Source organism: Panthera tigris, chromosome E3, assembly GCF_018350195.1.
Source record: "Panthera tigris isolate Pti1 chromosome E3, P.tigris_Pti1_mat1.1, whole genome shotgun sequence".
Lineage (NCBI taxonomy): Eukaryota > Metazoa > Chordata > Mammalia > Carnivora > Felidae > Panthera > Panthera tigris.
In genome coordinates this window covers 26,654,665-26,679,543 of record NC_056675.1, presented here as the reverse complement: position 1 = coordinate 26,679,543, position 24,879 = coordinate 26,654,665, and the positions used below count along the sequence as shown (strand labels likewise).

The window sequence follows — 24,879 nt, the reverse complement described above, 5'->3', positions numbered from 1 at the left end:
TTCTCCCGGATCTCCTGGCCAGGTTGGCTGTTAATTTGCCAGACTGCACCCCAGTTCCACTCCTTCCTCTGCTTTCTCTTCCCAGGTATTGGTTCCTAATAAACAATCTCTACTCCAAACTCTGTCTCAGCAACCACTGCCAGAAAACCCAGTCTAGAACCAGTGATGCTGGGAGCAGTCTGAAAAAGCCACAAGACGGGGCTTAGGACCTGGATTGCTCCCCTGCCCCCCTCTAGGTTGGCAATCAATAGCGGTGGGTGGAACACAGCCTCTGGCACAAGGTGGTCCAAACCTCCATAGACTGAGCTGGGAGGGTGTACCAGGGGGAGGGAATGTCCTAGCAGAAGCCATGTATCAGGTAGTTGATGAACAAAGAAAACAGTAGCCCTAAGCATAATTAGGTTGGATGGCTATTGCTACAAGGCTTTGCAGGATACCAAACAGCCAAGGACAAGTAACAGGCCCTTACTCTAGGAGTGAAAACCAGAGAGCCTCTTGGGTTGCAGACAAGGAAGTTGGCAGGAGGGCAAACCAAGCCCGAGATTCAGAGTGACCGAACTTCAAAGGCAGTTAAGCTCCCAAGGAAAGCAGTGTTACCCTATGGTCAGGGCCCCGACTGGGACCCTGACACATGGGATGAGGTTATCTGGGTGGTGCCCCCAAAGACGTTTCCACTTGAGGGGCCATTATGAATAATGCTGCTATGACCCCTCATGTTTGAATACCTGTGTTCAGTACTACTGGGTATATACCCAGAATTGGAATCACTGGGTCCTTTGGTAATTCTATATTTAACTTTTTGGGGAAGCACCATACTCTTTTCCAGAATGGCTTCACCATTTTATATTGCCACCAGCAATGTATAAATTTGTTGATATTTTTGGGTTTTGGGGGGAACGACTCTCCTCTTTGGGCCCACATGGTTCAGATGATATTAATTCCCACCACTCTCTGCCCCAGAGATGGGCATCTAAACAACCAGAATTTGCTAAAGTGGAATAGGCGTGTGACTGAGCCAGGCCCGTGAAATTCAACTCTGAATCTCAAACAACCTTGGATTTGTGTTGCTTACCTATATCCACCACCCTTGTTTCTTAATTAAGCCAGTTTCAGTGTGACCAAGTCACCACTCTGTATCATTAAGACTTGCTTGTTTAAAACCTCTGCCTGGGGCGGCACCTGGGTGGCTCTGTCGGTTAAGCATCTGACTCTTGATTTAGGCTCAGGTCATGATCTCATGGTTCGTGAGATTGAGTCCCATGTTGGACTCCGTGCTGACAACGTAGAGTCTGCTTGGGATTCTCTCTCTCTCTCTCTCTCTCTCTCTCTCTCTCTCTCTCCCCCTCTCTCTCTCTCTCTGCCTCTCCTCTTCCCTCTCAAAATAAATAAAAATACACATTAAAAAATTAAAAACAAAAATCTCTGCCCAGGAGCTTTATCTCTTCTGTGGCTTATATTTATTGAGTGTCAGATTTACACTAGATATACCTACATGATGTGCTGGAGTTGGGCTCACTTTTGACGGGGCAAGACCGGCTCAGTGAATGGTCAGAGACGCGATCTTGCAGACAAAGGGGAACTTGCGGCTGCATGTGTTATCATTCCATGACCTCAGAGCTGCAGTGAGAAGAAGCACAGAATCCGGGTGAGGGTCCACCTACCACAGTAAAAGTAACCTTACCGCCCCACTGGAGTAAAAGCCCTCTCCCGTGGCCTCATGCCTGCACTGGCACCCCTTTCTGGCTGGTGCTTGATGAGGCTGCTGTCCGGCCCTTCTCTCTCCAAGGCTGGTCCTGACTTGCTGCTGTGGAGGGGCAGGACACCCTTTACGCAGGGGCTTGGCCCAGCTCTGACTCCCAGGCTCCAGACTGGCTCCCAGGATAGCAAGTCCTTGTTCCCTACCTCCCTATTCAAATCAGGAAAAGAAAAAGGGGCGCAGAAGGAGCAGGAGTTGGGTGCTTGAATCTGGACTTTGGTAGATCCAGGTTTGAAACCCATTTCACTACTTGCTGTGTGACCAAGAACAAATTGTTTAACATCTCTGAGCTTCCATTTCTTCATCTGCAAAATGAGAATATGAATCATTTTCACTTCTCCAGATCGGGTTGAGGAGTGATGATGTTGCTCATGCTGATGGCGGTGATTGCTAATACCACATGCAAATCGTTGTGGCCACATTATGTACATTAGCTTCTTTCCTCTTCACAGCAACCTTGTGCGTTAAGTATCATTAGCCCATTTTGCAGATGCAGACTCCGAGCCAGGAGGTTAAGGCATTCACTTTGGACCACGCGATTAATAAGGGGTGGAGCTGGGGTTCCGAGAACAGCTGGATCAGCTGTGCCTCCTATAATCCTCACGTCTGCCCTATGGGTAGAACGGTTACTAAATCCATTTTACAGAAGAGGAAGCGGAATCTCAGAGTGAATAAGTGATTCCCTGCAAGGACACAGAGCTAGAAAGCAGCAAGGCAAGGGCTTGGACCCAGGTGTATATCCTTTTCACTACTTCCACCTCGGTGCTTCTCCAGGCATACCTCTGCTCTGATAGTGAGGAGCACGAGCCTGGGGTCGGGGCTGGCACTCCAGCGCACTGGGGAGCTGACACAGAAGCACCATCTTTTGACTACGGTCTTTGCGACCCCGCCCCCCCAATGTGCCCCATGCTTCTGCCTCTAATATCTTTTTAATCCAAGCACGGTCTGCAGGTCAACAATGCCCCGCTACCTACTGTTTAAACTGTATCCACGGCGGAGAAGGGCCCGGCCCCCCAACCCCGCCCACTCCGCCCCCACCAGCCCCCTAACGCCCAGGAAAAGGGGGGGGGGGGTAGGCAGTCTCTCTGCCATCCCCGGCTCCTCCCCAGCACCCCTGCAAAAGCCCTGATCTCGCGGGCACTCACCGCTGGTGGGCCGGTACCATATCTGCACGCAGTCCTCTTCTGGGTCCTTGTGGACGCCGTCGTCCGGCTGGCTTCCGTCCCAGTAGCTGTAGTCATAGGAGGAGCCGTCGGTCCATTCAAACTGCCCTTCCTGGGCAATCCCATCCAGAGTGGAGGAAGCCAGTCCGTGAGAGAAAGATCTGGCATCAGAGCCAGCCCCAGCTCAGGGCTGACATTCTAACGCCTCCATATGGAACAGTGCAGAAGTCCTCACTTTGGGGGCGCCTAGGGGCTCAGTCCGTTAACCCTTGGACTCCTGATTTGGGCTCAGGTCATGATCTCACAGCTTGTGGGATCGAGCCCTGCCTTCTCGGGATTCTCTCTCTCCCTCTCTCTCTCTGCCCCGCCCCCACTCGTGGGCACGTGCATGAGCCTGCACGCTCGTGAGCTCTCTCTCTCAAAAAAAACCTTAACAAACAAACAAACAAACAAACAAACAAACAAACTTTTTAAAAAGTCCTGGGGCACCTGGGGGGCTCACTCAACTGAGCTTCCCACTTCGGCTCAGGTTATGATCTCAAGGTTCCTGAGTTTGAGCTCTGAGTTGGGCTCTGTGCTGACAGTATGGAGCCTGTTTGGGATTCTCTCTCTCTGTCTCTCTCTCTCTCTCTCTCTCTCCATCTCGCCCAGTCTCTCTCTCTCTCTCTCTCTCTCTCAAAATAAATATATAGGGGCGCCTGGGTAGCTCGGTCAGTTAAGCCTCCGACTTCGGCTCAGGTCATGATCTCCTGGTTGATGGGTTTGAGCCCCACGTGGGGCTCTGCGCTGATAGCTCAGAGCCTGGAGCCTGCTTCGGAGTCTGTGTCTCACATTCTCTCTCTCTCTCAAAAATAAATACTAAAATATTCTTAAAAAGGCCTCAGTTTGATGTGAGATACTGCTATTATACCATCACTGCTAGCTGCTGTTTATGGAAGGCTCATTAGTTGCCATCAGGTGCTCTACTTATTTTCTGCCCCCCGTCGTCCAAGCAGGCATCATCATGTCTATTGCACAGATGAGAAAACTCAGACTCAGATTGGCCTAGCCAAATTCACATAGCTAATAAAGCATTGGTGCTGGCATTCAAACCCAGGTCTGTGAGACTCCGTGCCCAAGATTTAACTACTACACTTTTTTTTTTTTTTAATTCAATTTACCAGCCGACTGGAGTCACCCTTCATTTCTTTCCTTTTGTCCCTGTACTGTGTATTTTTCTTGCCTGATGTGAGACTTCTCTGTCCAATTACAAGAAAACTCCTGTTGGGAATTTGATTGGTGTTAAAATAAATGTGCAAATTAACTGTGGAAAGAACTATATCCTTGCCATGTTCTGGAACACGAGCCATTTCTGCATTTATTCAAGTCCTTAGAAAAGTCTCCCCCGAAAGACTGATGATTACGGAGGTGGCATCAGATAATGGAAACAGCATGCTGCTTCTGAGAGAGAGGCTAGAGCTAGATGCTACCCACCTCCTCACTGCCATCTGGACAGGTTACTTAACCTCCCCAGCCTCAGTTTCCACACCTTTACAATGGAGCTAGTCTCTCCCTCAGAAACCTGTTGTGAGCAGTGATGAAGTAAAGGGCACAAAGGACTTAGCTAGTGTCCTGCAAGGAAGATTTTAAAAAACAAGATCTTTTACTGTATTGTTTGTTATTACTACACTTAATTATTGTAATACAAGTTCCTTAAACCCTAAGTGTATTCACAATCCTTTTTTTCTCTAAGTTTATTTAAGTAATTTCTATACCCAACGTGGGACTCACACTCATGACCTTGAGATCAAGAGTCACAGGCTCTTCTGACTGAGCCAGCCAGGCGCCCCTATAATCCCATTTAAAAAAATTCTTTCTTTCTTTCTTTCTTTATTCATTCATTCATTTATTTATTTATTTATGAGAGAGAGTGAGTGGGGGAGGGGCAGAGAGAGAGAGGGAGAGAGAGGAGCCCAAGCAGCCTCTGCGCTGACAGCAGCAAGCCTGATGTGGGGCTCGAACTCATGAACCGTGAGATCATGACCTGAGCCCAAGTGGGATGTTTAATTGACTGAACCACCCAGGTGTTCCTATAATCCCATTTGAAAGTCACTATTATGAATAGAAATTTTGCGGTTCTTTTTTTTTAATGTCTATTTATTTTTGAGAGAGAGAGCATGAGCCAGGGAAGTCCAGAGAGAGAGGGGGACAGAGGATCCAAGAAGCCTCTGTGCTGATGGCAGTGAGCCCGATGAGGGGCTTGAACTCATGAACCATGAGATCACAGCCTGAGCCGAAGTAGGACACTTAACTGATTGGGCCACCCAGGTGCCCCTTGTGGGTTTTTTTTTTTTTTTCAATTACAACTTCTATGTAGGTTCTTGCAAGATGAATTCTATTGATTTAAAAAAATATATATCCATCTCTGTTGAGTCTGGCTACTACTGTTGCTTCTGCTATTTGACAGTGACTTCTACCAGCCCTAGTGAGCTCTTAGAGTGTCCCAAGTGCCAGGCTAAGCTCATTGACTTTTCATAACAAGGCACTGTTATCATTACCCCCATTTTATAGCTGAGGAAACTGAAGCTCAGAGAGGTCAACAAAAAAAAAATTGGCCAAAGTCACCTACCAGCCAGTAAGAGGCAGGACGGGGGCTGGAACTGGAGCCCTATTCCCCGCAGTACTCTGGGGGCAGGGCTGGTAGCATACATGCAAAACAGAGACAGTATTCAGCTCACCCAGGGAGAGTCTGGGGACAGAATTCCCAGGGGGACTCTGCTGCGATGTCGCCAGGTATGAGATCTGGCCTTGCTCTTCACCATTATTCCATTGACCCCTGCCCCATTTTGCATCCCAGACCCACTTGTCTTTCAGGTCCTCGAATAGGTCATGATCTCTCACGCCTCAGGACCTTTGCTCATGCTATTCCCTCTACCTGGAATGCGCTTCCTCTGGCTGACTCCTATTTATCCATTAGATACTAGCTTAAATGTCTTTAACTTAGGGAGGCTGTGGCAACCATGGAAGGGCACTGCTTGGAACTCCCTCAGGAGGACCAGCTACAGGGAGCACGGCTGACCCACAGCCTCAGCTCCCCTGCCCCTTCGGATTCACCGCTGCGTTCACAGCCAGACCAGGTTTCCTCCAGGCTGTGCCCAGTCAGTGACTCAGCAGGTACTCAGGGGTGCTGGTGCCGGCCCATTCCTGCCCCAGGCGGGGTTCCTCTAGTGGCCATCCTTTGCCTGAGGACTCCCCACTGGCCTAGCCAAGTCTTTCTCAGAACTGTGCTATCATCACACTTATGTCCCCTCCTCTTTTTTCCCTCACAGATCTTTCTCCCTCAGAAATATTTTACACATCTAGTCACATTTTTGTGTCCACTGTTTTGGGAACTCACCCAAAGAAAGGCCTTCCCTGATCCTACTATGTCCCCGTCACATACTCTTTCACAACACTATCTTCTACCTGGGGCATCCCGGTGTCTGGTTTTTCTCCACGTGCTGGGCACGCCGCAGTGACCTGCCGTATGGGCCCCAGGTGAAAGGTCGGCTAAGTCAAAATGGCATCCTGGCTGCAGCTGCCAAGAGGGCCTGATGGCCCCTGCTTCCTTACCTGTCTGTGATCGTGAAGCCCCGTCCAGATGTCAGCTGGGATCCCAGGCACACAGCTGTTCACAAGGTCATACACAAAGACATTCTCTTCCCAGCTGCAAACGTAAGAAACGCAGTAGTGTTACTCGTTGTCTCTGTTCTTAGGACAGAGTCAAAAACTGAAAGCAATCCTTGTTAATCTCCCTGGTTCAAAGTAAATCGAGGGTATGATGCAATCCTGTCTTTTCCTTCGTTTTCTTTTTTTTAACATTTATTTATTTTTGAGAGAGAGAGAGAGAGCTCACTCTAGTGGGGGAGGGGCAGAGAGAGGGGAGGGGAGACAGAGACTCTGAATCAGGCTCCACACTGTGAGCGCAGAGCCCCATGCAGGGCTCAAACCCATGAACCATGAGATCATGACTTGGGCCGAAATCAAGAGTCGGCCACTTAACTGACTGAGCCACCCAGGCGCCCCTCCTTCTTTTTCTTTTTTTCTTTTATTTATTTATTTTTTAATTTTTTTTTTAACACTTATTTATTTTTGAGAGATAGAGAGAGACAGAGCACAAGTGAGTGAGGGGCAGAGAGAGAGGGAGGCACAGGATTTGAAGCAGGTTCCAGGCTCTGAGCTGTCAGCACAGAGCCAGACATGGGGCTCGAACCCACAAACTGTGAGATCATGGCCTGGGCCAAAGTCGGGTGCTTAACCGACTGAGCCACCCAGGCGTCCCTCTTTTTCTTTCTTTAATTATACCACCCATATGTGACTGTCTTTTCATGGCCACCTCCGGATCAGATCCATGCCAGTTCAAAGCAGATCTCAGCCCCACTATTCATCCTAAAAATTTACATCTGTCTCAAACACACCAGCAAATGAGGTGGATTGTATTGACAATATCATGAAGAGACAGAGAAAGGGGTTTCTCATGCGCTCTGCACATCAAATAACTTGATGGAAATCTCCACTAGACACTTTCGTTTTCTCTCAGAAGCCCTCCTATGCTGCCAGTCCTTACATATCCTACCAGGTTTTTGTTCACATACTGCCTCCAAAATCTTTTGCCTCCCTGGAAAATTCGGCTCTGGGCTTGAACTTGCATAGCCCACTCAGCAACACCAAAGCCCTTTGGTTAACAGGCCACCCCCGCTTAGAAAGTGTCAGCCTTTTCAGGCTGCAGTAACAAAATATCATAGACTGGATGGCTTTCAAACAACAGATATCTATTTTTCACAGTTCTAGAGGTTAGAAGTCCAAGTTCAGGAGGCCAGCATGGTCAGGTGAGGGCCTTCTGGGTCACAGACTTCTCACTGTGTCCTCACACGGAGGAGGAAGGGGCAAGACAGCAATGTGGGGCGTCTTGTATAGGGGCACTAATTCCAGGGCGCCTGGGTGCCTCAGTCGGTTAAGCATCTGGCTCCTGATTTCGGCTCAGGTCATGATCCCAGAGTCATGGGATTGAGCCCCGTGTCAGGCTCCATGCTGAGCCTGCTTGAGACTCTCTCTCTCTCTCTCTCTCTCTTTCTCTTGCCCTCAAAATAAGTAAAGAAACATTAAAAGAAAAAGGGTGCTAATCTCATTCATGAGGGCTTCACCTCATGACCTAATCACCTCCAAATGTCCAACCTCCGAATATGGTCACGTTGGGCATTAGGATTTCAACCTATGAATTTGGGGGGTAGGACACAAATATTCAAACCATAGCAGAAGGCATTGGTGTCTTCTTGGGGGACCCTCACCTCCTATTTCAAAGAACTCAGAAAATACTTCACCTAACAAAAGGCATCGGTGGAGGACACTGAAAGCAGTCTGCTGCCCAGAGCGACAAAGAAATAGAGATGGATGGATGGATAGAGAGATAGACACATAGAGATTTTCCTTGGATCATTAAAATGTTTCCTGAGTGCTGACTTCCTGACAGGTACTGTGTTGCATGCTTTGCATATGTGAAGTCACCGCATTGCCTTCTTTTTGCATTGTCATATCAATGGGACACTGGGATGGACACCCCTGGTTGCTTACTCCACAGCCATCTCTGGTCTCTTTGCCTGTTGCCTACATAAGGAGTTAGGAGAGGAAGGGCACCTGGGTGGCTTGGTCAGTTGAGCATCTGACTCTTGATTTCGGCTCAGGTCATGATCCTAGGTTCGTGGGATTGAGCCCCAAGTCAGGCTCTGTGCTGAGCAGGGAGCCTGCTAGAGATATTCTCTCTCTCTCTCTCTCTCTCTCTCTCTCTCTCTCTCCCTCTCTCCCCCCATCCTCTGCCCCTCTGCCCTGCTTGAGCATGCCCACATGCTTTCTCTCTCTCTCTCTCTCTGTCAAATAAAAACACCACCCAAAAAGAAGTTAGGAAAGCTAGGTTTCACTTTCTGGCCTCCTCTTCAGCCACCACTGGCCATCAACCCCAGGTGGGCCAACTGGATGTAAGCAGACTTCCGTAAGTGGCGTCTGGAAAATACTGCCCTCCCTGATAAATGGAGACAGGTGTGTGGAAAAGGCTGCAGGGTCTATCGCGGCCTTTCCTTCTTGGGTTATAGTTGAGGGTGGACCTGATGTTTGAAGCTGCTGCACTGAAGAGCCTGGGGAAGGGAACAGCTCACCCAGCGCCCTGCTACCAGAGAGCCTGGAGAACGCCATCGGCAGAGGCCAGAGGGCAGGTAAGGGAGGTGAGGGCAATGGACACACAATAGACTCGGCTCAAGGAGCTCACAGACCCAGAGGGGCAGATCCCACCAGACCAGGGGTCCCATTTTCGGCTTCCACGTGGCATTAAGGTAGACTTCAGTATGTTCAAGAAATCTTTATCAAGTCATACTTAGCAGCCTCAGACCGAATAACTAGCAAATAACTCACTTTAAAACGGGACTCTGGTGAGGTGCCCTTTATGCTGCAACAAAGTGTATCTGCTGTCATCAGCTTCACTGGATGGCCACTCTCCACGGGCTGCCACCTTGTCTAAAATGCCCCCTATTAAATTCCCTTTGTCCTGAGGCCCTGGTAGCAAATCAGAACACCCATGTTTATTCTGCTTCATTCTGTGTTTGTGGAAGACATTGCCAATCCGTTCCAGAAGCACTCAGAATCTTTCTCAATACCGTGCTGCAGGCAATCACATTCAGGGAGTTGCAGATACAGTTGGGAACTCAATCTTTGGGTCTCCCCCAAATTCATTTGTTGAAACCCCATATTCATATGTTGGGAATATATGAACCCAAATTCCTATGTTAATACCAGTGTGATGGTATTAGAGGGTGGGGGACTCTGGGAGGTGATTAGGTCATGGGGGTGGAGCTCTCATGAATGGGATTAGTGCCCTGAAAAGATGCCAGAGAGCTCTCACCCCTTCCCCGGTGAGGATGCAGCTCGAAGATGGCCATCGTGGACCAGGGAGCAGGCTCTCCCACTATGAACCTGACCAAGCTGGCACCCTAGCTTGGACTTCTCACCACCAAACTGGGAGAAATACATTTCTGTTGTTTGTAAGCCACCCCGTCTGTCGTGTTTTTGTAACAGCAGCCTGAATGGACTAAGAACCGAGATACCATTGGAGGAAATGGAAGGGAAAAAGGGTGAGTGGGGCAGGGCTTGCTGGCCCTCAGAAAGACGATCTGACATGGGAACCCTAAGTAAGAACTGGCCCCCTTGAGATGCCTAGAATTATAATGAACGAAACTATTAATGGCTCCCTCTCTTGAGCACTCAGTGATGAGCTAACTTTGTAAGAACTTCAGATGCTTGGTCTCCTTGGTCGGATGCTTGGTCTCCTTGGTGTAGGGAGGAAGTGGCAGAGCTGGGACTAGTCCAGGACTGTCTGAGTCTAGTGTCCTTGCTTCTTCCTTTGGAACATCTGCTGTTTCCATTCTTTAGGCTTCCTCATCCTTGAATATCCTGATCCAAGATGGTCCTTCCAGGAAACCTTCCCTGAATACCCCCTATCCACTCCGGACCACTTAGAGCACACATTTCTGACTTCCCAGAGGCAGGCTCGTTGGTTTATTTCTCTATTTCTTAAGGTCTGGTGTCCTCAAATGAGCCACAAGGACCACATAAACAACACCAAACCTTACTTCTACTTGACATCAGCAGGGCTCTCTTCAACATTGATGTTCCAAGAGTATGTGTTCCGCCGTGTGAGGGAATCCACTTTCTGGGGACAGGGTGTTCTTCACCCTAGTGGGTCCTTGAGCTTGGTCCCGCCCCGCTGCGTAAGCACTGGCATCCCCACACGCCTCTCTCACGCACAATTTGGGGTCTCCTACATTGACTGCTGAGCATACACGTTGAGCAGTCATCGGGTAGAGTGGCCGCCTAGCCATTTTAGCACTTTGTCATCTTTGTTCAACAGCACCTGCTTGGGAAAAAATTTCCATATTTCATTGCATTTTCCCCATAACTGGTCAAAATAACTGGAACATAGAGAAGCCCAAGGTGCTACTGCAAGTAATAAGGAGCATAGAGCAGTTGAACTTAATTCACCTCAACAGCCTCTTGAAACAAAGGCGGAAATGATTAGGTAAGCAGAAAGTATGAGGATCTTAAATTTCAATCAGATGCTCCACAGACAGACATAAGCTGATTGTGTGTTTAATTATGAAAGAAAAAAAAAAAAGCATGAAGAAAACACCAGAAATATAGAATTGGATTGTGTCTCAAAGACAAGATGTAATTAGGGATTTTATAATAGCGTCTAGCTTTCTGTGAACTGAACTTCACATAAAACAGGTTAAGGAGTTGATCAGATCCAACTTTCCAAAATGTTTTCATAAAAGTATCATAGACCGGGATGCCTGGGGGGGCTCAGTCGGTTAAGTCTCTGACTCATGATCTCTGCTCAGGTCATGATCTCATGGTTCATGAGTTTGAGCCCCGCGTTGGGCTCTGCACTGACAGAGTTTGGGATTCCCTCTCTCCCTCTCTCTGCCCCTTACCCACTTGCTCTCTCTCTCTCTCTCTCTCTCAAAATAAGTAAATAAACTTAAAAAAAAAAAGTATTAATACCAAAATGGAAAACTACCTGTAAAAGAGAGGAAAGGGAGAGAATGTTAGTAGTACAAGAAGGAAAAGGAGGGGGCATTCGGAGTTGAGAAGACAGGAAGAAGGTAGGTTGAGGCAGCAAAGGACCAGAATTGGGTCAAGAATTGCCTGGAAACTCCCCACATTTGCCCAGAATCTTTGCTGATGCCTAGCTAAGGTTGAGGTTATAAGCACCATGAGTGGCTGCACTGTCCTGCCTGTGGGCTGGCTAAAGAGAAATTTTCACTTGGAATCATTTTAAAATGTACTCTTTATTCCGAGTATCTCATTTTCCTCTACAGCCTTGAAAGTTTTGACAACTTCTTTGATCCACCGGTGTGCGGGCCGGTTCTGTGCTCTGCCTGTATCACAGCGGATTTGCCCTGAAGACTGCCTTTCCCACGTTTTCTTGTCAGCTTCCCCGCAAGCAGCGGGAAGGGCCAGAAGAGGAAGGGGGCAGAGAGAAGCCGAGAGAAGCCCGGTATTTCTCTCCCTGCCTCGGGAGTCGCTGGCGGGGGCTGCCTCGCCTTGGTGGCTCCAGCTCTATGAGACTGGTTTGCCTTCCCATTAGGGGTGGAATTGGCTTCCTGCTGTTGTGAATCTCTAGACTGCCTCATTACTGCCTCTTTACGATCTTAGATTCCATCACTCGTGCGTACTAAATTCTGTTCTGCATGTCTGAAGTGGTTCCCATTCTCCTAATAGACCATGACTGCCTCTCCTCTTCTTCAGCATCACTGAGAATACAGTGGGAGCTCTATGTATCTGTTGGCTGAATACATGGAGGATTCATTTAAAAACTAAGATGGGGGCGCCTGGGTGGCTCAGTCTGTTGAGTGTCCGACTTCGGCTCAGGTCATGATCTCATGGTTCATGAGTTCGAGCCCCATGTCGGGCTTATAGTGCAGAGCCTGCTTCTCTGTCTCCCTCTCTCTGCCCCTCCGCCACTCACGCTCTCTATCTCTTTCTGTCAAAAATATACATTAAAAACAAAAACTAAGAAACAGGACCCCTTCTCTGTTCTTAACAAAAGTCAGTGACTCTAAAGCATAAAGAACCAACTGTCTTTCTGACTTCAAGTCTCTGAGATCCTTGAAAAGAAGCCATACATCGGCAAGGCCGTCGGGTGTGAAAGCAAGTCAGTTAGAGGTGATGGCTCGTCGGGTGGCTCAGTTGGTTAAGCGTCTCACTCTTGATTTTGGCTCAGGTCACGATCTCACGGTTCGTGAGATCGAGCCCAATGTCAGAGCATGCTTGAGATTCTCCCTTTCCCTCTCTGCCCCTCCCCAGCTCGTGCTTGTTCCTTCTCAAAATAAATAAATAAATAAATATAACAAACAAATAAATAAAAGGTGATGAAAAATGGGCTCCAGGAAAGGTGGGCAATGAGTGCAATTACGGTGCCACGGAGTTAGGGTGACTTCAGTGAAGAGATGGAGGAGAAGGGGATGGGAATTCCCAGCAGAGGGAACAGAATGTGCAAAGGTCTGGAGGAGTAAAACGGTTGCACCAGACCGTAAAACTTTGAGACGGTCAATGTGGCTGGGGCTTAGGAGACACAGAGGAATGCTGAAGGTGGCCTTGGTGGGTGGTAATTCGACTATTCAGGTTCAAATCCCAGCTCCACCACTTTAAAGCTATGTAACTTTGAGCAAGTTACCTTCTTGGAGGATCGGGTTCGGTGTCTGTGAAAAGGAAGATACCTACCCAATATGGTTTGAGAGAGCTTCAAAATGATGCTGTATACAAACACTCAGCAAATAGACGTCAGTTATTGTTCCTCGTATTATATTCTTGGTATATATATTATGCACATTGTATCGCAGGGTCAAGCCCCGTGTTGTCATGCGGGGCACAGCACAAAATCAGCACATGTGAAGGTGGATCCTGTAGCAGCTCTTAGCTTCCCATGCTACACGCTTCGCCTTCAACTGTTTCAATGAGAAATTGGGCTGGATTGGTTTGTTTCTTTCTTCTTCTTTTTTTAATGTTTATTTAATTTTGAGAGAGAGGGAGAGAGAGAGAGACAAAGCAGGAGTGGGGGAGGGGCAGAGAGAGAGGGAGACAGAATCTGAGGCAGGCCCCAGGCTCTGAGCCGTCAGCACTGAGCCCAACGCAGGGCTTGAACCCATGAACTACGAGATCATGACCTGAGCCGAAGTTGGACGCCTAACCGACCGAGCCACCCAGGCCGGATCAGTTTCAATGAGAAATTGGGCTAGATCAAAGTTAGCTTGAATTACCAAAGAGAAACACCAGTGAGAAATGCCAGTTTTCACTCTCTGTTCCAAAGGGGGTGCTTGGTTGGGCTATGGGGGACGGATGTCCACTCACCTGTGGATGGAGGCCAGTTTCGCAGACTTCCTGCCAATGGAGAACTCAGAACAGTAGAAGTCAGCCTCGGCCCAAGTCTTATTGAGAGGGAAAAATCGGTAGCAGTGGCCTTTGAACTCCATCCAGAATAGTGGGCACAGAGAAGCCGGGGGCAGCTCGGGCATGGCTGTGGGCAGAGAAAGAGACTGGCGGGAGGGCTGGTAGCGTGGAAACATTGTTCCTACAGCTTATGACACCTTTTCAAGAGTGAAAGTAAAACATGTCCCATTGTGATTAGTAACATTCTATGCTTGAGGTCCAAAAAATACATGCGTGCCTAAAATTTACCAAATGACAAAAGTAATATATGCTCATTATAGAACACTTGAAAAATGTTACTGCTTTGGTGTGTTTTTCTTCGTATCATGCTTGAATGCAGCGATTTGTAAAAATTCAATTATTATATTGTACTATACATACCTGTCAATATTCAGAGTTCCAAAAATTAGAATACATTCCCCTCCTGTTATTATAAATTTTCATAAACATTGTTTTAAATAGCTCTTGAATACTCCACGGAGTGGTCCCCCTAGAGTTTATTTAATCATTCCCCTATTTGTGGATAATTAGACTGGTTCCCTTTTTTTAAAAATAAATAGACATAATGCTGAGATGAACAGCCTCATACATCAAGCTTTTTTCAACATTTCTGAAGATTTTCCAAGGAGAGATTTTTAAGGCTTTGATACAACTTGCTAAATTGCCTCCTGAAAGCAATTTATCCTCCCACAGTAATGTCTGAGAGTGCCCATCTCACAGTGCCCTCGCCAGTGCCGGGTGTTGTCACTTTAATGGCAATCTTTGCAAATTTTATAAGCAAAAAAAAGGTGCCTTGTTTCAATGTGCAACTCTGGGCTCTGTGGTGAGGGCAGACATTTCTCCACGTGTTTACTGACAAACTATAGCCAAGACTATTTATATCTGTAGCCCATCGAACTACTGGGGTTCAGGAAGCATCCTTAATTCTGAAAAAGCACAGGTGGAAATCCACTTTTGAGACAATAAAGTTCCTCCAAGCTTCGACCCCCTTGAAGGCCTCTTAGGAGATATCTTTTTTTTTGGAAACCACAACTCAAGATGACTGGTTGGGAGGAAGAAGGCGCACTGAGAACCTGCCTTGAGCTATGTTAGGTAGCTCACCCACGGTGGGGGGCAGGGCTAACATCTGTTGGACTGGGACTCTGGAGGTCCGGGTCCCAGCTGCCAGCTCTGTGCCTAACATGCCAGGTGACAACGGCACATTCAGCTGTCAAACTGGTTGATCTCTGGGGCCCCTTTTGTGGACCCCCAAGGGTGTGGGATCTTTGCCTTTCAAGCCACTGTAACAGCTGGCTGAGCTCTTGAATAATAAAGTAGTGGACAACATTTATGAAGCATTTGTAATGTGTCACACACCTACAGGGAAACTGAGGCTTGGACAGGTTAAGTGACTTGCCCAAGGTCATCCTGCTCGCAAGTGGCAGGTAGGGATTTGAACCGAACCTCCTGACACCAGAGTCTTTGATCTGAAAGTCCACGTGATGCCTCATCATGGGACATTAACGGGGCTGAGAATGGTTCACTGTCTTTCAGCACCTTACTTCACAGAAGTTCACCAAATGCTTGGCGTCCATGGATTGCTCTGTAATAGTATGATTATTAATGATTAGCTCAGGGTTTCATAGCCGGGGTTGATGGGGTTTCAGGGATCCATTGTGTCCCCTGAAATGAAGTGCAAAATCAAGAGTGTGTACATGTGCATGCGCATTTATCTGGGGGAAAGAGTCAGATGTCTTAATCCAGAGAGCTACGCTAAGCAGACAGGTTCCATGTCTCCCATCACTGACCAGAGCCACTGGGCTTTCTCATTTGACCAGAACTGCCCTTCCTGCCCCCCTCCCCTGCCCCAGACAGCCACACCGTCAGTCCTGCTTTGTTCCACCTCTTGAAACCGTGGATGTTGCTGAGCTCTTTGTAGGAACTTTGTGGCACTACCTTTGAAGATGCAGAGAGACTTTAATAATTAAATGAAAGGGCTGGAAGGGGAAAGGAGGCGGCCAGGGTTCCTACTCCCCTCTCCCCAAGGTCCAAAGGCTTCTCCTGGGTCCTAAAGCCTGGTGGATATTTCCAAAGCAGGTCTCCCTGTGGAAAACAAGCTCCCTCCTTCACCCTCCTGGTTCCTTTGATTTTGTCTACTGAACAAATGGTGGTTATGGATGCCTGGGGTGAAACATACCAGAAAATGGGGCTGTGACAGGTCACTGCTCAATTATTCCCTTTTCCACCTGGGCAGGCAAAGGCATTTAATTGGAAGGATCTGGGAGGCAAAAAGCCACGTGTTTGCACATGGGATAATGAACTCCACCCTGCCTGGTATCCCACACCCCCCTTCCCTCTGGGATTTCTAGAAACTGAGACTAGAAGGATCTTAGAGGCCTTTTATCAGCCTGAACCCCAAAGTAGCCTTCGCTAATCCGTGTCTCTCTCATGAAGGGATTTCTATAGGTTTACAGCTTGATGAGTCAGGTAATGATGGCACTGTAACAAACAGGACCAACCCCAATGGGCTGTCACTTGAACCAGGCATGGTGTCAGGCTCTTTGTACATATCAGCTCAGTTAGTCTTCACACATCCTACAAGGTAGATACCACAATCACTCTCATTTTACAGAGGAAGGAACCAAGGACAGAGAGGTTGAGTAACATGCCCAATATCACACAGCAGCTGAGAGGCGGAGGTGGTTGTTAAAGCCAGGCTGTATGGCTCCAGACCTAATTTAGAGATTCCTGTCAGATTTAAGCCCATTTCCTTTTGACTCAGTCTTGACGGTCTGGACATTCATTCATTTCCTTTTTCATTCAACAAATTCTATTTGAGCACCCACTTGGGCTCAGGCAGTAAGCTGGAGATACTGTGGCCAGCTACACAGAGGGGGCTTCTGATCGCTTGGGTTTTACAAGATTGACATAAAGAAAAATAAGAATGGGGGTGTCTGGGTGGCTCAGTTAAGCGTCCAACTTTGGCTCAGGTCATGGTCTCATGGTTCGTGGTCTCCCCGCGTCTGGCTCTGGGCTGACAGCTCAGAGCCTGGAGCCTGCTTCCGATTCTGTGTCTCCCTCTCTCTCTGCCCCTCCCCTGCTTGCACTCAGTCTCTGTCTCTCAAAAATAAGTAAAACGTTAAAAAACTTTTTAAGAAAAATAAGCACAGAAATAAATTATTATGTCATTTGTGGATGTGGGTCATGCTGGCAAAAACTTGAGGGAGCACCCCCAAATTATTTTTGGAGGCTGGTTATTTGTTTATTCGCTTTGTCTCCCTAGTTGAACTGGTGGCCGCTCCAACTGTCTCCTCAAGGAGCTCATGGGTGATTAGGACAGGACACCAGAGCCCCCTTCCCAGATGGGGAAATTTCAGGGTGTTGCCACAGGAGCACCTAAAAGTGGCACCTAGGATTTGGAGATCTGGGAAGCTTCTGGGAGGGGATGATGTCTCAACTGAGACCTCAAAGATAAGAGTCTGGGAACATGTTTCCGGTGAGGACACAGCAGGTGCAAAGGCCTGGGGGTATGAGAGCATATGGAACATTTGGAGAAATGCAAATGGTTCAGCCAAGCTGGGAATGGGAGAGGGTGAGAAGGTAAGAGATGAGGCCAGAGGTGACAGAGGGAGGGTGGAGGGGAAGGGAGGGGAGGGGATGCACAAAAGGGCTCGTTGCTCTGGAAACCGGGAGCCTGCAGTGGTCTTTTCCTTCAATTAGCAGCACTAAAGGCCACCAAGGTCTCCCAGCTGGGGTGGGAGTCAAAGTCCTTGGGAGCTCTGAGCTTGTGAAGAAAAAAGAACACACCAGTGGAGTTCAGGCCTCATTTTTTCTCTCTCTCTCTCTCTTTTTAAAAGAAGAAATTGTCACCTTCCCACTCAATCTGGCTGCTCGCTCCCCTGGCACCAATCCAGCCGCCCACAGTGCACTACCACGCTGCCTCCCGCCCAGATCCGCCTTGGGAGCCAGCCAGGAGGGGCGGTGAGGGAGGCTCTGGGGGCCACGTCCCAACCCCCAGCCCCACCCCCACTCCTGGGCCCCAGATGTCCCGGGAGACCGGGAAGGTGGCCTCTGGGAGGGCTGCCTCACTTCCCGCTGCCTCCCTGGTTCACACAGCCCGCTGTCAGACCGTCCTCCTCACTAGTGAGTCCTGGATCCGCACTGGTGGTCCTGGGCTTCTCATGCCCGAGTTTTGCTCTCCCTTCTCTGGGCCACTCTCGTGGCCACAAGATAGAGAGGAAAGAGCACTGGGAAATGTCTTATATTGTTAATAACAGCAGCCATTCATCGGGTGGTGAGTGTATAACTGCTCAGATCAGGCTAAGAGGGGTATCGGTATCATGCCCGTTTTACAGCTGAGCAAACTGAGGCTCAGAGAGCTGAAGTCACTTGCCCCTACAGCTAGCAAATGGTGGTGGTATCAGGATGGACTCAGACATCCCTAAACACTAAGTGCCTCCAGGAAACCTCTTTTTTTTTTTTTTCTGGTCTTGGTTTTCTCATTTGTAAGACAAATATATCAAACACCAAATTTAACAGTTCATATGCTGAAGCCCTAACTCCTCAATGTCTTTGGACATGGGACACTTGGGAGGTGATTAGGGTTAGATAAGTTCATGGGGGGGGGACCTATGATAAGTGCCCTTATAGGAAGAGAGAGAACAGAGCCCCCGACCCTCACCCCCCTCTCTCCACTGTGGGGGGAGACAGCATCTGGAAAAGAGTACTCGCCAGGAACCAAATTGCTCAAGATCTTGATTTTGAACTTCCCAGGCTCCCAAACTGAGAGAAATAAACTCCTATTATTTCAGCCTCCCAGTGTATGGTGTTTTCACCATAGGTTACAGCAGCCTGAGCTAAGACCAAAAGTTAATTAAGCAAATAATTCAATGTTTCCTGGGTGCCTACTGGGCTTTGAGGTCTGTGACCTCAAGTCGCTCAGTATGGAGAGAGGAACACACACATGGCAATGAGATGCACTTCAGAAATATGCAGAGGGCTCCGTGACCGTGGAGGAGGGGTGGGGAATGGGCCAGAGCGTACATGCGGCATCTGGGATCTGACTCTATGATCCAGGCTCTGAGATGTCTTCAAGGAAGTAGGGACGTCCAGTTGCTCAGACCTCCATGCTCCAGCGTGGACTCTGGAGTCCAACGGCCCCAGCTGGACACTCAGTGCTTTGTGCCTCTGTTTTCTCATCTAAAAATGGACATGACGATAATGCCGACTTCACAGGGAAGCCATGGCCTGGCTCATGGTTGGCATCCGAGTAAGCATTAGATATTACTACTACAGAGACAGCTTGGGCCCCGAAACCTGCCTGGAGCTGGGAGTACAGTGCCAGCTTCCTGGAGGAAAGAGAAGACAGATTCCCCCTTGCCCACCCCCGGGGGCCTGCGGAAGCAGCCAGTGAGCTTCAGACTTCAAACGCTTTGCTGGAATGTCCTTTGCAGTGAAGAGTACTTGGCCTCAGGAGCCAGGAAATGAAACTTGTTGGTAACGGTTGAAGAATCATAATGGCAAATATTTATGTAGCTTTTACTAGGTGCCAGGCTCCCTTCTAAGCACTTTACACTCATTAATCCACTTAAACAATGTGATCAAAGCCAGGTTCGGAGAAAAGGTTTTACGGAAAGGCTGTAGTCTGGCTAAAGCCTCCCAAGCCTTCCAGAAGTGTCTAAAGTGATCTCAAGCAAATCTAGAGGTGTGGCTCCGATGCACTGTGTGCATATATCTTCACGTGCATGGAAGGTTAGGAGCGCTGGGATCAGTAATAATATGACCAATGCTCTTTTCTGCAAGGAAAAGTTGGGAGTATCCAGGGGAGGATAAACTAGGCCCATTCTCAATAAGGAGGGCTTTGATTGTGCCCTCAGCTTCATGGTCTGCAGGGGCCCCCTGACACCCTAAGATGAGCCCTCCCTAGTCACACATCAACATGCACACTCATACACACACACCTGCACACACGCGTTCTCTTCTGACTTGAAGTCACTTTCCTCTAGAAGATCTGTCTGCCCAGGCCCCAACTAGACTTTCTGCTGGGCTGGGAACGTGGAGAGGAGGAGAACTACCACTTGGACGGATGATGACCGTGGCAGGGTCACTGGCCTCTGTAGGCCTCGACTTCCACACCTGTAATATCGAAGGGTTGGGCTCCATGGATTCCCCAGCCCTTCCTGCCAACTTCAGTTCTGAGCTTTCCAAGGTTGCCGGGGTTTGAAGTGATCTCAGTGCCCCTCTCAGCTGAGCTGGGGGTGAGCTGGGGGAGAGATGCCTGGAAGTTCCTTTCTCCAATGGAGGTTTTTGTCACAGCAGAAAACCGTCTCTGGCCATTTCTATCATCTCATCAACAACTGCAGTAACAGAAGAACTAGCGGTAAGAACTCAGTTTTTAAGCACTTACTGTGTGTTAAGCACTTCACGTCATGACCTCACTGAAGATCTCCCAATTGTTTGGTAGGCACCGCTAATTATCCCCACTTTCTAGAGGAGGAAACTTGACGTCCAGAGATGCCAGGAGCATAAGCAGTAAGAGAGAGAGAGAGAGAGAGAGAGAGGAGACTCCCCAGTTGTTTCCACTTGCAAACTCAGCCTCGGGCCCTTTCCACACACTGGATACAAAGGAAAGACTGGAATATACAAGGCAGACTTCAAGGATATTTTGTCCATCTTCTCTCCTGCTCGCCCATTGCATGGATGCGGAAACTAAGCCATAAGAGCAAGGATGAAAGACATCATTATGCATTGAATGTTTGTGTCCCCCTGTTCCCCCCATTCATATGTTGGAGCCTTACCCCCCAATATAATGGTTAAGTGGGGTCTTTGGGGGGGTAATGAGGGTTCAATGAAGTCAGGAGGGTGGGACCCCCATGATGGGACTAGTGTCCTTATAAGAAAAGGAAGAGAGGGGTGCGTGGGAGGCTCAGTCGGTTGAGCATCCGACTTCAGCTCAGGTCATGATCTTCTCGCTTGTGAGTTCGAACCCCGCATCGGGCTCTGTGCTGACAGCTTGGAGCTTGGAGCCTGCTTCTGATTCTGTGTCTCCCTCTCTCTCTGCCCCTCCCCCGCTTGCACTCTGTCTCTGTCTCAAAAATAAACATTAAACAAATTAATACAAATAAATAAATAAAAATAAAAAAGAAGAGGAAGAGGGACCAGAGTGTGCACATGCTCTTTCTCTCTCTGCCATGGGAAGACATAACAAGAGGGTGGTCATCTGCAAACCGGGAAGAGGGCCCTCACCAGGGAACTGAATCAGGCAGCACCTTGACCTCCCAGCCTCGGAACTTCGAGAAACAGATTCCTGTTGTCGAAGCCACCCAGTCCATCGTACTTTGTGATGGCAGCCAGAGCTGACTGAGACAGATGCTCAGAGATTTTATGACAGAACTGGAGCCCCTGACACTTGCCCGAATGAACTCATCTCCCACCATCAGGGTGGCCAGATTAAGAAGGAGGCCCAGGTAAATCTGAATTTCAGATAAACAACTAATTTTAAGCCTATGTCCCACGTAATTTTTTTAAAAAATGTTTTTATTTATTTTTGAGAGAGAGAGAGAGCACGATCAGGGGAGGGGTAGAGAGAGAATTGCACAGAGGATCCGAAGCGGGCTCTGCGCTGACAGCAGAGAGCCTGAAGCAGGGTTCAAACTCACAGACTGTGAGATCATGATTTGAGCCAAGATCAAGAGTCACTCAACCGATTGAGCATTCCAGGCCCCTGTCCCACGTAATATTTGAGACATGTTTATGCTGAAAGATGACTGTTTACCTGAAATACAAATTTACACGGGCACCAGGCATTTTCTCTGGTAACCCTATCACCCCACTGTTTAAGTTGGTCCCAACACTGTAACAGCCCAATAATGTGCTCTTATGGGAGTCTTACAAGTAGTTCATTAGTCGTACTTCAATGGGGATCAAAACAGTATCTCTGCCATAAAGTTATTGTGAAGGTTAAATAAATCTATACACAAAAAAAAAGTGCTTAAAACAATGCCCGGCATATAGTAAGGGCTGTGTAAATCTTAATTGGTTATAGGTACTATTTAATTAATTAATTAATTTATTTATTGAGAGAGAAACAGAGTGCAAGCGGGGGAGGGGCAGAGGGAGACAGAGAATCCAAAGCAGGCTCCAAGCTGTCAGCATAGAGCCTGACACGGGGCTCAAACTCACAAAAAGCAAGATCATGACCTGAGCCGAAGTCGGACACTTAACAGACTGAGCCACCCAGGCACCCCATTAATAATAATAATTATTATTATTTTCATATATTTTAAACAACATTTGGAAATAACCTTCGTGGCAGAGGTGACAGGCAAGATCCTCAGCCCTGAGCAGGCTGCAGGATTCAGGAATCTTCCCACCCGGACGGGTCCCTCAGAACGAGCCCCCAGCCTCCGCATTGCCAAGAGGAGAAACTGAGCTCATTTGAAGCCCTGAGACTTTCAAGCTGGAGACTGGGACGCCACACGTCAGAGGCCGGTAGGTCCCAATTCCCAGGGACACAGAAAACCCTCAGAAGTGGGCCACAGAGCAGTGACCTCCAGGGAGGTCACGAGAGGGACAACTGGGTCCCCTCAGCCTGCCCAACGGTGGTGGTGCAGCAGCAGGTCCGAAAGCTCCCTGGGGGCAGCTGCCACAGCCAGGGTAGGGGTGGGGAGCCCAGGTGCCAAATCCCTAACAGAAACAGCCTTTCCAGATCTTCCTACGGTGCCAGGTACCAAGCATGAAGTACTCCCCCACTTTATCCGACTTCCCTTGCAGAGCAGCCCCAGAGGGTGCTTCTCTCACCCCCATTGTCCAAAGGAAGCTGAGCTCAGAGAGGTTGAGAAACTTGGGCAAGGTCACACAGTTTTTAAGGTGCAAAACTGGGATTTAAAATCAGGACTTTTGGGGTGTGACCCTAGCGCAATGCCCCTGGGGCCCGGGGAGGGGAGATGGAAGGGCTGTGGGGGAGAGGGGGGCAGCTCAGCTCCCGCCACACCGTGGGTCAGGCAGGCCTGCAGCCCAGGCAGCCAGGCCTCACGGATACAACCTCAAGCATCTGTGAGGTGTCCTTCTCTCCGCCTGCTCCGGCCCTGGCCCCTATGCTCACCTGGGCTGATATTGATGTCCGTCTGTGGAAAAGCCTGTGCAGAAAGGAGGGTCAGTGAGGCCGCGGCCCACAACCCCCACCTTTGCATCCTGAGCCCCGAGGAAGCCACCTCCAGGCCTGAGTGGAGGAGAGAAGCCTTTCTGGGAGCTCTTCTGGGCGCAGGCGAGAATTGCTGGGAGCTCCGGACTCACTGGGTAGACCCCAGTCTCCTCCTCCTCCCCTCCCTTCTCTCCTCCCTCCTCCCGGCACTGGCACTGCTGGAGACAGCTCCCAGTGACAGCTTGAAGGCTGCCGGGGTCAGCCCCCTCCGGGGAACTAAGAGAAACCCGCAGCCCTGCTTCTGAGCCACTGCGTGGCCTTGGGCATGTGCTCACTTCTGTGAGACTCAGTTTTCTCCTCTGCAAGATGGGATAATAACAGAGTTTGTATCTGGGCCTGTCACAGGAAAGAAAGTATCTTGGATCCCGTAGAGGAAATACATACATACCAGAAGATAAAAATGCAAGTTGGAGCCCAGTGCGGAAGGAAGTCGGAAGTCGGAAGTCCACAGCGGGCGGGAGGCTTGCTTCGGCTCAGCTGTCCCTCCACCCCGGCCCTGCAGGCATTAGAACTAGCTGCTTGAGGGGCCTGGGTGGCTGGGCAACCGACTTCCGCTCAGGTCATGATCTCATGCCTCAGGAGTTCGAGCCCTTCACCGGGCTCAGGCTCGTTGCTGTCAGTGGAGAACCCACTTTGGATCCTCTGTCTCACTCTCTTTACCTCTCCCCTGCTTGCGTGCAGTCATTCTCTCAAAACTAAATAAACATTAAAAAAAAAAAAAAAAAAAAAGAACTAGCTGCTTGCCTAGGAAGACCTAAGTGAGTTAACCTCCTCCCCATCCCTCCACCTTTCAGGGTTTCTTAGGGGTTAAAGGAGGTGCCTGTAGAAGGTTCTTGACACAGAATAAGTGCTCAACAAAGAGAAGCAAAAGTTATCATTCATGCATAGTTCTAGTGTGTGGTTTGCCCGGACTTAAGTGTTTTTTTTACAAAAGCAGAAATGAACTACTGGGACCTCATCAAAATAAAAAGCTTCTGCACAGCGAAGGAAACAATCAGCAAAACTAAAAGGCAACGGACAGAATGGGAGACGATATTTACAAATGAAATATCAGATAAAGGGTTAGTATCCAATATCTATAAAAAGCGTATCAAACTCAACACCAGAAAATAAATACTCCAGTGAAGAAATGGGCAAAAGACATGACTAGACACTTCTCCAAAGAAGACATCCAGATGGCTAACAGACACATGAAAAAATGCTCAACATCGCTCATCATCAGGGAAATTACAAATCAAAACCACAATGAGATACCACCTCACACCTGTCAGAATGTCTAACAGTAACAACTCAGGCAACAACAGATGTTGGCGAGGATGCGGAGAAAGAGGATCTCTTTTGCATTGTTGGTGGGAATGCAAGCTGGTGCAGCCACTCTGGAAAACAGTATGGAGGTTCCTCAAAAAACTAAAAATAGAACTGCCCTACGACCCAGCAATGGCACTACTAGGCATTTATCCACGGGATACAGGTGTGATGTTTTGAAGGGACACATGCACCCCCGTGTTTATAGCAGCACTATCCACAATAGCCAAAGTATGGAAAGAGCCCAAAAGTCCCTTGATGGATGAATGGATAAAGAAGATGTGGTATATATATAACGGAGTATTACTCAGCAATCAAAAAGAATGAAATCTTGCCATTTGCAACAACATGGATGGAACTAGAGGTATTATGTTAAGCGAAATTAGTCAGAGAAAGACAAATATATGACTTCACTCATATGTGGAATTTAAGATACAAAACAGATGAACATAAGGGAAGGGAAGCAAAAATAATATAAAAAC

General features: G+C 48.5%; 1 protein-coding gene across 2 annotated transcripts; it reads right to left on the bottom strand.

Moving 5' to 3' along the window:
- Positions 1 to 1,438: 1,438 nt before the first annotated feature.
- CLEC19A (C-type lectin domain containing 19A) lies at positions 1,439 to 23,671 on the bottom strand. Of its 2 annotated transcripts, none has more exons than XM_042971495.1 (5): positions 23,481 to 23,671; positions 13,834 to 13,999; positions 6,511 to 6,604; positions 2,902 to 3,031; positions 1,439 to 1,617 (listed from the first exon to the last, which is right to left on the bottom strand). In XM_042971495.1, exons 2-5 carry the CDS (start codon positions 13,995 to 13,997, stop codon positions 1,538 to 1,540), a joined length of 468 nt encoding a protein of 155 aa, XP_042827429.1. In that variant the 5' UTR covers positions 13,998 to 13,999; positions 23,481 to 23,671; the 3' UTR covers positions 1,439 to 1,537. The 2 variants fall into 2 exon arrangements, with proteins under 2 accessions (XP_042827429.1, XP_042827428.1); XM_042971494.1 differs by lacking the exon at positions 23,481 to 23,671 and adding an exon at positions 22,994 to 23,241.
- Between the last annotated feature and the right edge of the window lie 1,208 nt (positions 23,672 to 24,879).

Excerpts from the sequence above, each read along its gene's own strand:
- CLEC19A (XM_042971494.1), bottom strand. The coding sequence starts at position 23,081 with ATGCAAAGGTGGGGGTTGTGGGCCGCGGCCTCACTGACCCTCCTTTCT. Across the intron at positions 3,032-6,510 it reads GGCTTCACGATCACAGACAG|GAAGGGCAGTTTGAATGGAC; the intron begins GTAAGGAAGCAG and ends GGGATTGCCCAG. Across the intron at positions 1,618-2,901 it reads ATGGTACCGGCCCACCAGCG|CTCTGAGGTCATGGAATGAT; the intron begins GTGAGTGCCCGC and ends TTCTCACTGCAG.